Source organism: Prinia subflava, chromosome 3 (assembly GCF_021018805.1).
Source record: "Prinia subflava isolate CZ2003 ecotype Zambia chromosome 3, Cam_Psub_1.2, whole genome shotgun sequence".
Lineage (NCBI taxonomy): Eukaryota > Metazoa > Chordata > Aves > Passeriformes > Cisticolidae > Prinia > Prinia subflava.
The window spans coordinates 1,736,744-1,751,175 of record NC_086249.1 but is presented as its reverse complement, the minus strand read 5'-3'; the positions used below and the strand labels follow the sequence as shown (position 1 = coordinate 1,751,175).

At 37.5% G+C, this 14,432-nt stretch overlaps 1 protein-coding gene across 13 annotated transcripts in view; it reads left to right on the top strand.

Moving 5' to 3' along the window:
- SENP7 (SUMO specific peptidase 7) overlaps positions 1 to 13,166 on the top strand; it is a 42,578-nt gene extending 29,412 nt beyond the window's left edge. For 12 of the 13 annotated variants that reach the window (XM_063393749.1, XM_063393752.1, XM_063393758.1 and 9 more), the window contains 10 exons: positions 647 to 780; positions 1,490 to 1,606; positions 3,087 to 3,206; positions 5,699 to 5,791; positions 6,598 to 6,770; positions 7,209 to 7,261; positions 7,590 to 7,627; positions 7,850 to 7,918; positions 10,053 to 10,203; positions 12,305 to 13,166. In XM_063393749.1, the coding sequence (XP_063249819.1) occupies positions 647 to 780; positions 1,490 to 1,606; positions 3,087 to 3,206; positions 5,699 to 5,791; positions 6,598 to 6,770; positions 7,209 to 7,261; positions 7,590 to 7,627; positions 7,850 to 7,918; positions 10,053 to 10,203; positions 12,305 to 12,442 (1,086 nt within the window). In that variant the 3' untranslated portion in view covers positions 12,443 to 13,166. The remainder of the gene's footprint in view (positions 1 to 646; positions 781 to 1,489; positions 1,607 to 3,086; positions 3,207 to 5,698; positions 5,792 to 6,597; positions 6,771 to 7,208; positions 7,262 to 7,589; positions 7,628 to 7,849; positions 7,919 to 10,052; positions 10,204 to 12,304) is intronic. The other variant, XM_063393753.1, reaches the window with a different exon arrangement.
- The last annotated feature ends 1,266 nt before the right edge of the window (positions 13,167 to 14,432 follow it).

The following is a 14,432-nucleotide window of genomic DNA, read 5'->3' as shown; positions in this document are numbered from 1 at the left end:
GCCCTCCAGACACTTTTAGATGTACTTGTGGGGATGCCACAGCTTGAAAATGCTGAATTATTCCTCAGACTGCTGGGGAGATCAGTCTGTGCAAGTTAATGTGTTGTCTTGGTTTAATCTCTTGAGCAAATGTCTAAACCAAACCCCACATCATTGTCACACAGAAGTTACATATCTTTGTTTCCACCAGTAAAAAACCAAGAGACAGCAGATCAGTCTGGTCCATGCAACTGGGGACTTTAAAAGGAAGCCAGCCAGCTCAAATGTGTATTGGTTTTAGGCAAATTGTTCAAGGGCTAGATTTTCATACCTTCCAAGCATATACAGCTCCTGGTAAGACGGTCTGATACTTGTCTCCATTCTTTCATGTTTCTTCTCCAAAACCATTTCTGGTTCACATGGCTAAAAAACGCTTGAATAGTTTTAGAGAGAGATTATGAACTAAGGTCTGTCATTATTTTTTAAAATATTCATAACTTTTTAGCTGTCTGAGCAAGGGCATATTTGCCCACATACCAAATCTCCAGCAAGAATCCTCTTCAGTGATGCAGGGTACTCCTGTGGGTTTTAGGCTTGAGTTTTGTGTGTTGTGTTTATGTATCAAGCTGTATCATGTTTTTTACAATTGTTTGTGTTCTTCTGGTAGGAATCAAAGCTAAAAGTGATCAGGCCCAGTTATGCCCTTGCAAATAAGCAGAATAGTGGCTGCTATTGTATCTCTTTGTCCTCTGCACTGAATGAAGAATGGAAAGAAGTAAGAGAAATGGGAGCAGTTAAGAAGTAAGTGTATTTCATATAAATGAGAAAGGGGAAATATAAGAAATTTAATAAATTAATTACTAGAACAAAAGCCCTCACTTAACTGCCATTCTCTTGTTGATTTGAAAGTGTTGTATGAAAGTTACTCTTCAAATCTAAAATATCAGGAAATGTCAGTGTAGTTACCTGTTAAAAGACAATATGGATGTGTTCTAGGATGACAGTCTCACAGAAATTAGAGTAAAGCTGATCTATGAGTACAAGGTTGTATCATGGATGCATTAACAGGGTGAGTGGCAATCTCTGGATTCTGTCAGTTTCCATTTAAGCTTATCTTAGCAAAACTTACTAAGTTAAGCTAACTTTTTATAAAAACTGAACAATATTTTCTATTACTGTTCTGTCACACTCAATCTTTTTATAACCACTTGTCCTCTAGTATTTGTTCACATTTTATATAGCCATTTTTAAAATACTTTGATTGAAAATAGAAACACTGGCTGAAGGCAAAAATAGCCTGCTTTTCAAAAGTTTTTACCAAAGTTTCAGGGTGCGTTGGGGTGATATTTCTTTTGTAACACCTAAATGTTGGAGGAGGAAATGGTAAAGTAGTTTGAGAATTACTGCTTTTCACAGGTTTTCCAGAAAATCTTCTGCATATAAGACATCCATACTCAGAACAATGTCACATAAAACATTTTGTCACTGTTATACATGATTTGTTTTCTAGTTTGATTGTTTATCCGCCCCCACCTGCAAAAGGAGGACTGGGAGTCACAAGAGAAGACCTAGAGTGCTTAGAATATGGAGAGTTTCTCAATGATGTCATCATTGATTTCTATCTGAAGTAAGTAATCTCAGCCCTTCTTGCACCTTCGCACTCTCTGAGGCATGATGTGCATTTGAATGTTACTGGAAATGTTGGTCACTAAATACAACAATTTCAGAAGTGACAATGTCATGGACTGGATGTTGGACTTTTTTAAAAAAAGCTTTTTTTGTTCTTAGCGGTTTCATTTGTTTTAATTTCATTGGATTTGTCCCTCTGAAGAGATGTGATAAAATCCAGACAGAGTAACTGAAGGATAAAAGCTTCTTGGTGGCCTTACAGACAGAAGGTGTTAAGTAGGCAGTTGAAAAAAGTAGAGGGTCTGTAATAGTATTTTACTTACTAAGTTTGCATGAAGTGGAGCATCCCCTGCTATTCTGTGCAATTCCAGGTATTCTTCTGCTGCAGATCTGCAGAAAGGAACACAGCTGATACAGCTTGGGAGGTTGTGCTTGGCTGAGGCACTCCAAGCCATCCTGCTGAAGTTGCTTGTGAAAGCAATTTTTCAAGAACTGGCCTTGTGGCCACCAGTCCCTAAAGCTGTGGTTTATTTTCACTCTGCTGACATAGACCTAAGGAGAGTTCTGGTGCTTTTGAAGCTTGTCAGCAGGAATTGCATTTTATTTGGCATCCAGATGGGTGCAAGAACTGTGAGCAATAGGAAGACTTGACAGGAAAAGAAAATGTATAACAGTGTTTCAATGGGGTTTTACAGCAAACCTCTTGTATTTTGCTCTAAACTAGAACTAAACAATGCATCATGGTCCTCTGAATAGCTGTAGCTTCTCAACAGAAAAGGAAGATTTAAATAAAAGAAGTCAATGCAATTGTTGCAGAAATCCCTCTGCTTTTTAAATTGAAGATGTCACACATTCTCACTTTTCATTCTGTTGCAAGCACTGTCATGTATGACTGTGTTGCTCAATTCATCAGGTGAAGCTGGAGGCACCTGCACGTGTAGGATACCTGCAATTCTGAGAGAGAGCTTTGGCCTTCTAGAGTGACAGAATAAACACTGAAGCTGATGTTTATAATAAAATTATCAACAGTGAAACAATAGGTACTTAGCTTTCACATGCATAATGTGCAAAAGTGAAATGGACAATTTAACTGATCTGTTCCATGCTTTTTGGTTCTGCACAAATACAGCATTGCATAGGTTTATACCTGGTTAGGTTTTCAAGTCTCTCTTAATTGTAAGGCTAGGTACCTAACTTTCAAAACAAAGTCAGAAGGTTGAATACTGGAGAAAAAATCAGGGACAAAAAATAACTGCATTCTTAGCAGGTGCTTTGCTTTTAAATTCTCTGATGATGGGCACTAGTCTGAATAGTTAAAATAGAAAAGTTTGGCGTGATTAGCAGCTGTGAAGGCAACTGATACTAAGCATAACCTGAGTATGATAAGTCATTAGAATAACTGTCCTTTTTTTTTCGCAGTAACAGTACTTTCTAGAAAAAGAATTTTTTAATAATTTTCTTATTTTTTTCTTTGGTAGATATCTGTTATTGGAGAAAGCACCAAAGCATGTTGCTGACCGTACACACATTTTTAGCAGTTTCTTCTACAAGTGCCTGACCAGGACAGAAAAAAACTCAGAGGGGGATGTCAAAGTTTCGTAAGTTCATTTCAGATGCCATTATGACCAGAAACAATCTATCTATTGGTGCCACTTAGAAGTTCTGGAGATCATCTACTAATCAGCACATAAAAAAGTTTTTTGTGTTTTCCAATGGATTGGTGATTAAGTATTGTAACTCACAATTTAAGCATACTGGTGTTTTTCCTTAAAATCAATATGATTCATACAGAATGAAAATGTTATCACCTTTCTGCAACTTTATCTGACTATTTACTTCAGACAACTATTTATTTGATTTTTTTATCATAAATGCATAGTTTTGCAAGACATGCATTATCTTAAGAAACTATGCTACTAATAATATTTAGCATGTATTTCATTTCACATATTGATAAAAAATTACTGAGTTTTAGTAAGAAAATTTTATTGTACACCAAGCTTACGCATTAGTTTTTTAACAAATGAGCTCACTGAATTGGAGAGTTTCCCAAAAAGATATCATTAGCACCCGAGGAACCCTGTATCACATTGTGTTTCCTGCTAACTATCTAAAGGGTAGAAGCATCCCTAACTCACTTGCAGTTTCTTCTCAACGCTGATGTCTGAGAGCAAAGCCACCAACATTCATTCTGATTTCATAGAGTCACAGGATCTGTTAGGTTGGAAAAGACCTCTGTGATCATTGATTCCAACAATTATTACCCAGCACTGCCAAGTCCACCACTAAACCACGAGCCCAAATGCCACATCTACACATTTTTTAAATACCGCCAGGCCTGGTGACTCAGCCACTTCCATGGGCAGCCTGTTCCAGTCCTTAGAAAACATTTTGGTGAAGAAATTTTCCTAACAGCCAATCTAAGAGTTCCCTGGCACAACTTGAGCCTGTAAGCTCTTGTCCAGTTGCTTGTCACCTGGGAGAAGGGAATGACACCCACCTCACTAAAGCCATCCAGGTTGTTACAGAGATCAATAAGCATCATCATTCAGCTTATTGGAGGCTTTTTTTTTTTCACTGAAGTGATTTTTTTTTTTTGCTTCTGTTATCCATGAAGTCCCAGATTTTTCATTCTACTGGCAAACGAGGCCATCTGCACAGACAGGAGTGTGCACCATCTTGTTTAGGTGACAGTCACTGCTGGGTGAAAGCTGTGTTGAAGGGAAGAAAAGTGAGACTTCTCTAATATTCTCAAAGATGTCTTGAAAATTCATGTAACTGTGTTTGAAAAAAACGTCTTCCATGATTTTACTGTTTTCTGACTTTGAATGTTCTGAGGTGAAGACAAAATTATCTTGATAAGAATGTTATTTTCCTCGATCTGATTCCTTTTACAAGGCTGGACTGTCCATAATCTTCTGGAGGAACAGGAATGGCACTCTTAATTTACCATATTTCAAGGACTTTGACTTTTCTGGATTAGGAAATAACTTTGGAAATTCTGATTTTGTGTTTGGCCTTAGATAACTCACCTGGTGACTGCAGATGGCTTGGGTTGTTAGTTTGTTTCGGTGGGTTTTTTGGATAAATGGCTAGTAAAAATCCTGGCTCTGTATTCTTGTAAATGAAATGAATCTCAACAGATGTACTTAAAGACTACTTTGTTTTGTTCACACAGTTCTGACACTGGATTGAGAAAGTTACTTTTATAGGTGCTCTCCCAGGTTATAAACAGGCCTTCCCCCTTTGAAGTTGCCAGTGTTTTTACTGTCATGTAGCAGAGGAAGTTTGCAGCAAGTCTTCACTTAATGCTGGCCAATGCAGAGTCCTACAACAGCCTGGTTTTCTACTCCTTTCTCATTTTCTCCAGCTCCTACTACTCTGAAGTTGTTTCTTAATCAAAGATGAGAATGGAGTCACAATGATAATAGGGATGTCTGCTGAATAGAGTGAATTTTTCTTTCATATTGGAGCAAAGTTCTGTGAAATGTTGGTTTCTATTTTAACTTGTGCAAACTAGGCTGAAAGTCTAAACTTAAATATCTTCAGGTTTTTTTGTTCTCCTCGTATTTTCTGTAAAGCTGGAAATGAAATGTGGTGCAGCATTTAAATCTCAGGATTGGAGGGTATGTGTTGTACCTCTGTGTTTGCTACAGGTGTTCTGCATGACCCTGTGCAAGGCATTTAGCTTTTTCCCTTCAAAAGATAAGGTTGTTCAGCTAGGCCTTCAAAAGTGATATTGTGAAGCTTAATTCATGGATGTTTTTAAATTATTATAGGTCTTTATAGTATTTACACTGGTGTTTAGATGAGGTTTCTGCATTTAATGCAGTAAATAATAATTGCAAGAAATCCATTCAAATCTATGAATGATTGTGGGGTTGTTTTCAAGAAGATCTTAAGATGGTTCAGAAATGGCTCATTAGTCACTTGGGCTCAGTGGTTTGCTCATTTATTTGTAATCTGTCTAGGAAATTGCTAGAGTAAATGAAAAAACCATTTAGGGACTAGAGAGATGGAGTACTAAACCCTATGCCTTGGTTTAACTAAAAGGAACAAAACTAAACAATTGTCATTTGTGTTTTTTCAGAGCAGCACAGAGAAGACACAGGAGAGTAAGAACGTGGACTCGCCATATAAATATCTTCAATAAAGATTATATCTTTGTGCCTGTGAATGAGGAGTAAGTCTATGTTTTCAACACCTTTTCTGATATTTAAAGATTTCAGTGAATGTTGTGGTGGTATAAAGTTATGGCTGTAAAGTTGGATCATTGCCTGTGATAAATTAGATTTTGAAGGAATAACACATATGGAATGAGTAATTTTTTAAAACTGTTCAAAAGATAAAATGTTTATTCAGCTGTCAACTTTGTACCTTTGGTTTTTGTTGTACTGAAAATTAATGTTAGGTATTTTCCAGAATTATTTGTGTGTCATTATGATGATTCATGTGCACTTCAGTAATATTTCTCTAAGGACATCACAGCAACTCATAGTGTCAGTAGATAAAAGTAGAACTTCCATAATCTGTGCCTTGGCCTGGTTAAATAACTGACCTGTACATGGAAACTCCTGTAAAACTGAATAGTCATTGAAAGATACATTATGTACAACAGCTGTGGAAAGGTGCCACACCTTCAGCTATATTCAGAACTACAATCACCATCACTGATTATTTCTATTTTCTTATTTTGGATTTAGTTGAAGTGTGAAATGGATGCTCAAACACTGATGAATTGCTGTGGTGGGTTTCTTGGGATTTTTAAAGGAAATGATTGTTGTTTTTGCTGTTATGCCACAATGTAAAGTAAAAAATGAGGGAGAGGATTAATATGAGATGCCATGAAAAGAACATGGCAGTGATGGTTGTGTGTCACAGAACAGTTGTCCATGAGCTCTCAATATCATAAAAGCTTTTCATAGCCCTTTCAGAACCAAAAGTTGCAGAGTTCTGACGTTTTCCCTCCCTCTCCTCACTGCTGGGCAGGTCTCACTGGTACATTGCAGTTATCTGTTTTCCCTGGTTAGAAGAGGCTGTGTACGAGGAGTGTCCCCGTCAGAATTCGTTGTCCCACTGGCTCCAGCAGTCTCCAGGTGAGCCAGAGAGGGAGAACACCAGAGCTGGCTCAGTGCTCTTCAGGGGTGAAGAAGAGATGGATGGTAACAGAAATTTGTTCTCTAAGGATATGTAATCTAGGAGAAAGCTATGTCAAGCCATAAACAGTTCTGTCTTAATCCTTGAAGGAGGGAAATTATGTGAAAGATAGTTTCTAAAACTTCCAGACCGATGTAATTTGTTTTTATGTACCCATGCATATTAAGGACTGCAAGTTTTCTGCAACTCTGGAAAACACTGGAAGAGATATGGAAAATCAGGAGTGATTGAAAAGTTGTTTGGTTTCAGTAAGAATTTTATCAGGAGGAAGGACCTTTGGTAACTGCTGTTTCAGAATTCAGAAGAGAATGTTAAAAGTTGATTTATAAATTCGTTCTTTACTTTCATATTTTGAATACTAACAATCATGAACTTGAAAATAAAAATACTTTGCTTAGCCATTATTTTCTTAACTTTTTTTTTCATTTGTTCCTTTATACTAGGTGGCAATGACATTGCTGCTTCTGCTTCAGTTCTATATTCAGCTATTTCTAAAGTAAGTGCCTTTTTGTATTGACAGACAAAACATATTACTGTATTTTTGAAGGCTGTGAGACTTGACCAAGGGATTTTGCATCATCTTTTTTGCAGTAGTTATTGATATTTGCATGGCCAGCAGCATATGCGGGGCTTTTTCAATTACATTGTCCTCCTTTGCTTAACTATTTGCTCTGCTATGATTTCACCTGTTTTTAAAATTGATTTATCAGTTTCTACCTTTCTGAAATGCAAGCTTCTCTAAAGACCTTTAAATGTATGAAGATCATAGAGTTCATAATTGATGTTGCTTTTTTAAGGTTTATTTTTATTTTTTCTTTTCTTAGATCTCCCTAAGTAATTCCAAAAAGCAGATTTGTAAAAGGTATGTTTCTGTTTTCTTTCCAATATTGTAAGATTAAATTATGAAATTCTGTAGTAATTCAGATATTGTCAGAAAACCACAGCTGTAGGTACTTGTCCATTTTTACCACATTGATTCAGAAATTGATACTCCTGGGTAGGCTGTATGCAAACAAAAGACTTCCTGCAGTAGTGTTGGTGATGGAAGACTGCAATGACTTGTTTTTGTTTTTGTTGTTTACAGGCCTTGTATACTCATCTTAGATTCCTTGAAGGCATGTTCTGTGCAGAAAACAGTGCAGGTGTTGAGAGAGTAAGTAACTGCAGTTTCTGTCTTTTAGCAATACATGTTTCTGTATACAAAGTACTGTTGTCTAGAAAGATGTATATTTCTAATGCTGAAGGAAAATCCATGAAAGGGTCATGACTAAGGAAGTTGTAATTATAATACAGAGGCTTCCATCAAAAGCCTGGCTTTGTTCTGCAACCCATATATGATGCAACAAGTGGAGAGTGGAGAAAAAAGAAAAATGGAGAGGTTGTTGCCGGTGTTGTTTTTGTTGGGGAAGGGTTTATTCCATCTAGTCTAGTAACTGAAGGTATCTTTGAGGTTAGAAAAACATTTCAAATGAATACTTTGAAATTTGAATGATAATTTTCTAGGTGACTGTTCATTTTTTTGATGACACTTACAGAATTAGTGTTAAATCCACTCCTGTGTGCAAAAATGCAGAAACTAGGCTGAAGCTGTCTAAAAGCTTGGTGTGTCAGTAGAGTTATAGTGGAATGGTATTTGTTTTGAGAAGTGTGAAAATATATTCTATTTTGTATGTGGTAGGTATGTAAGTATTGAAAGAATGTAATAAAAACTTTCAGTACTTTTACACACTCCTAATGACTTTAATGTCTATCAACAACTTTAAAAAAAATATCTGAAGGTAAATGCAATTTTTCTTTCTGTTCTCTTTGCTATTCCTTTCACTGAAAGATACAAAAAATCTGTAAACTAAATAGCACCACCTTCTTGTAAAAGTAAATTCTTCAAAATGCTATGTCAAGGTAGATGAGATTTAGAAGTTTTTGTGAAACCATCTTTTCCTTAAATAGAGAGGCCTCCCTGCCATGTGTCTTGGAAGGAAGAATGAAATAGCAATTTCTGTTTATTTACTTGTTTATTGATAAAATATCTGTGGGATGTATTATTTTAGTGCTCTATTCTTTGAGCTACTCCTGAATGGAATTCCTGAATGTGGTTTCTGGGAGTTTAGAGAGATGTCACAAAAAGTCAGAAAACAAGTGGAGACCTTTGGAGTTGTGAGATAGGGGAGTTTGGGAAGCAAACCTCTTATACCTTCCATTTCCAGTTACACCCTGGAAGCAAAAGTATAAGGAAACTTTTGATGCTGGGATTCTGTGATATCTTCTTTTCCCTGAGCTGATTTTTGTTGTGTTTTGGGCAGTGGTCAGATTCAGACAAGTGAGTCAGAAAGTCTACACTTAGAGGTTCTTGCAGTTTCTAGGAAGTGTGCTTCACTTCATTTTTGAATTGTTTCATATTTGGTGCCTTTTCACAGTTGCCATTTTCCCCAGAAGCTGTTTTAAGTGTTCTATCTGTATTTTTATTCTCATGACTGTAAGGACTTGGGGCTTTTAGAAATCAAACACAAGGTTGACTTAGTGCGTATATTTATTCTCTTAAGTCAGACCTTATGTTGGATTTTCTGAAGCCCTGAGACTTTGTAAGTCTAGCTAAAGTCCAGAGAAAAAGGTAGGTAACTATTGCCTTTGAAAACCAGACCCTCAGGTTTTCCATCTCATCTCTGAAATCAGCAGCCAGCCTTGAATGTGGGCTCAGTGAGTTGCTACTGAAGCATGAGAACAACAGAAAAGCCTGATAAGAAATAAATACTAATCACTATGGAAGAGCTTTCTTAAGGTTTTCATCAAATCTTTCATTATCTTGTGCACTATGAGATTGCAAGGGTTATATTGGTGCAATTGTAACAGAAGTTTTTTGCAAGGTGAGGTTTCAAGGTTTTCATTTTGCTTAGATTGAAAATGCACTGCTGGCCTTTTAGAATGAACCCAGGAAAAATATGTGATAGCCAAGATTCCTTTAGTTAAGGTATAAAAACGTCCTGGTATCCTAATAGCTTGTAGAAACTCTGCACAAGTAGCTGATTTTAAATGACATTGTGCACATTTGTTTTGTGTATTCCCTGTTATGTAGTAGAAATGCCTCTGAGTGCAATAGAATATTGGATAGTGGAAACATCCATATATTAATTATATGTATATTAATTCCTTTGGCAAATTCTGTGAAATAATTTGGCTAAAGCTATTTTAGCTTTTTGGCCAGCTTTGGAACAATGTTGAACAGTGTCCCAAAAGGCATTGAGCTTGGGAGTTATTTCTCAAGTATTTCAACTATTTACTTTCATTTGTAGGTACCTTGAAGTGGAATGGGAAGCGAAACGAAAAACACGTCGGGAATTCAGTAAATCCACAATGATTGACCTATGCCCCAGAGTGCCTAAGCAAGATAACAGCAGTGATTGTGGAGTCTATTTGCTGCAGTATGTGGAAAGCTTCTTCCAGGTACAAATGCAAACAACCTTCCCCTTTCCCCCAAATCATCTTAAGCCACAAAAAACCCATTTTCTGAGGCAGACACAAAATAGCTGTCAAGTGTCAAAAGTGTCAAAACTTTTTGAGAAAGAGGAGGTGAAACCCATTCTTAAGTGATGGTAGAGGTCTTTGTCTGGTTTCTTATATGCATCTATCCTCAAATGTTTCTGACCTTGTAGTTTAATGGTTTTTTTTATGTTGACACATGCAGTATCCCTGACTATTTGTGTGTATTTGGAGCCTATTAGTGTACACACTCCTGCCCTACAGAGGTTACAGAAGTATCTTTGCATCTCTTCTTGCAGTATCTAAAACTTTGTCAGCTTGTGCATTGGTCTTTGTTTGAGTCTGCAGAGAGAGGGAAAATTGTTAAAAGGGACTGTGTAGAGCTAAGGGAGCCTCTTTTTCAGCACATACCTTTAAATATCTGCAGATGCTGGGCTTCAGGCACTGTCCTCTAGGGTGTCCCCAAGTCTTTCTCTCCCTGATCAGTAAGCACACTGCCCTTTGCCCTGTTCTCTGAATGGCTCTGCTTGTCTGATGCCTGATGCGTGTGGCTCACATTCTGTGAGATTCCTGTGCACACAAAGCCTTGTGTGAGGCCCTGGGCAGTGGACAGGCTGCTCTGCCACAGGAGAACAGACTGCCAATCCAGAGCACCAGGTACCCCCAGCAGGGGAGGGTGGAGACATTGCAGCTCTGTGTGCAGTTGCAGGCTGTGGTCTTGTCCAGGTCATGGGGATGTTGTTGGATACACCACATATCCAGCAGGAGTGCTGTGGATGGATATGGCCTTTGGAAAGCACAGGCATGGAACACAAGGAGGTAGAGTTGTCCTTGATGTGGGTCAGCTGGAATGCATGGGTCCATGCCTAGGGCTGGGTGAGCAGCCATCTCAGAGGTCCTGGGTAGTGACTGAAGAGCAGAGGGGGACATAGCAGTGGGCATCTGCTGATCAAGAAGAACAAGAGCACAAGAGGCCCCCTTGGACAGGCAAAAACATTCACACTCACAGGCCCTGGACCCTTTGGGTGACTCTAACCTTACAATTTCCTGGAGAGCTCCTGACCTGACTGACAGGTGACCCAGTGAGGACAGGTGCTCTGCTGGAAGCCAGGAAGGTCTGGTTGGGGATATAAAACTCCAGAATTTCCTTCAATCCCATCCATTCTGTGGTTTTGTAATAGATGGCTTGAGCTTTTGTGTAGGTGGAAAATTAAATTACTTATCAAAGCTTTTGAGCTGCCCATTCTCTAATGAGGGGGACAACTTCTTCTTGAAGAAGCAAGGCTTGGGGCAAGGTGGTTGTAACTTGTCCTAAATATGCCAGGACTCATAGACTGCAAATCATGATGTGTTCTTTACTTTGCTGCTTTAATTTATCATATATTACTTTATTCAAAGGAAAGACAATGTGAAATACAAGCATGGCAAAAGAGTGAAGAGGGGAAAAAAGAAAAAAAATTGGTTTTGACAAATCAGATGTGATGCTGTGGTCTTAATTACCAAGTCTGTCAGCATGTCTCAACTATTTCATTTTGCTATCCTCTTTTGTTTTGAATTCTCCCATCTCATGTCCTGCTAAAACTGTTATCAGTATTCTTACTTTTCATTGTCTTCTATCAGAAGACCTGCTCACAACAAAAAACACGTGCTTGAGACAACAAAATCTCAGCATGCTGAACCACTGTATGTGTGATTATTTGCTGCAGTGTGATTGTAATTATGTGTTTGGTGACTGAAATACATCTGTGCCTTGTTAGATATCAAAAGTATGGCTACTTTCTCAAAATACATGAAACCTGCCTTTAATATGTGTTAATACTGATGTGTCTTTAAGAGAAGGGGTGATAACCTGTTTGGTGTTTAGCATGAGTGCCTTTTGGTAAGGGCACAGATATATATATGTGATTATGATGAAGGAACTGCAATTTGTCTTTGAAGGCTGTCAGTCTTGTATGGAAACTTGATTGTGCCTCCTTGATCTCAGCAGCAGTGGAAGGGTTTGAAATTGTTTCTGAAGGTTGTGTTAGGAAATTCATTCCATAAATATTCCTTTTTCTCTTATCAGAATCCCATAGTTAATTTTGAACAACCATTGCATCTGGAGAATTGGTTCCCTCGTCAGCTGATCAGAAACAAAAGAGAAGAAATTCGAGACCTGATCTTGCAACTGCACTTCCAACAGCAGAGTGGCAGCAGCAGCTGATAAATCTAAGGCAGTCTTGGCAAAGGACACTGCTGTGTAAAGTAACTGGAACTCACCTTGGTGGTGTTTGGTCTCTCCCTGCCTTGCAATGAAGAAAAAACAAAGGCATAAGGAGTATTTTTTGTTCAGCATGTATTTATTTAAAGATTTTTTTTTTCCACTGGTGTTGTGTGGTCTTCTGAATGCTGGAAGGGGAAAAGGAGAAGGTTGTAAATAAGAATGTAAATATGTAAGTTAAAGCTAATGCATATGGATTGCTAGTTTATTCTTGGACAGGTATATGCCTCAAGGATGTAAAAATACTTTTGTCTTTTGGAGCCTGTTCTTTATAATCTTATATAAACATGGGTGATCGTGTAGGAGTCAGGCCTGGATCCTCTACTGTGTGTCTTGATTTGCAGCTGATACAGACAGAATGAATACTGTGTATTGTTTTACTTTAAGGATTTCATATTGGCTCTCTTTAGAAATGTATTTTTTTGTTTTGTTTCTGATTATATACAGAAGTAATCTGCATGTGTCAGGAAATTCTGCCAAGATTTGAAGCTGATGAGGTTTTATGATTTTTTAAAAATTATTTTCCACCTTCCTAGCATTTTCATAAAAGTGTGTTTCTGCAAGTGGAAGACATTTGTTTGAGAGTGACTGTTGAAATATTTCAAAGTTGGGAGTGTATTTTCTTCTAAGTTTTTTTTTTCTTATCAGAATTTAGAAAAAAACTTTGTTCTCATACTAATGCACGCATACTAATACAGTATGTGTAGGCAGGAGATTTTTAATGCTGTTCACCTGATTTTGGGCAATAATTCCTACAAATCTTAAGGCATCACCTGCATTAGCAAGGCAAGCAGGCTGTAGCTTAACAACCTCAAGTATGAGGTATTTTATTGTAAAATAAGGTCATTACGATATGTGGTTTACATATAAGACAAACAGGATTTGTACCTTGCTTAGGAGAATTGAGTAAAGATGACTGAATATTGAGTGCTTGAACTCACTTGATTTGATAAACTAGCACAAGTTCATCATTGTCTTAATTTGTATTTATGTAGCTTTTCCTTGAACAGTGGTCACATTTTGATATGTGCACTTTTTTCTGTACTCACTGCATGATAGAAGGTGGCTGTTCTAAAAAGATGCTTTCCCCTGTTCCCCACTGTAAGTTTACTTAAGTGTCATCTCACCCTTCAAAAGTACTGTGTGTCACATAACCACCAAAACCACCTGTCATTAAATAGTCTACAAAACCAGAGCACTTAAAGTTGGAAGTATAATAGAGAGTTAAAATAAAAATTGGGGGCAACCCAAAGATGCAAGTATTTTTATGTCACTGCAGAATTCTCAGGGCCCCTTCCCTTAAGACAATTCTGAAACCTGGCTTTTGGAAAATCCAGTTATTAGTTCAGGTTCTGTACAGTCATCCAACACCCCTCCACCCCCCCACCCCCTTATTTGTTTCTCAAACCAGGAAGCATTCATTCTGGGGGAGAGAGACAATTTTAAAACAATTTTGCCGAGCACAGTTACCTTCTGTATAGCTGTGAACAGCCTTGTGCAATGACTGTATGTTTTTTGTCTTTGTTTCTAGTTTAATTCTGTACTTTGTCACTACCCCTTCTTCCCCTGCCTCCCAAACTCATTCCCTCTCATTCCAGAGTTGTGTCTTTCAGCACCTAAATCACAACACCAGCATTATTTACAAGAATAATCTGCGTATTTATTGTAAAACAAAAGATTAAATGCAAAAAGGTGTTCCCTTTCTCTACACTTTTCGTAACTGAATAATATTTTCAGTGTTCCCTTATGAAAAATAGTCTGAGCTTTTTCTTATGGTAAAGTAAAGTTTTATCACCAAGCAATTGGTTCTTTTTTAGATTGACTGGTTTATAGATATTTAAAAGCGAAATAATGTATGCAATTTTCTAAATTGATTTTGTAACACAAAAGGATTGCCTTGTTAGATTTCTTACATATGTGCTATGAGAATGCC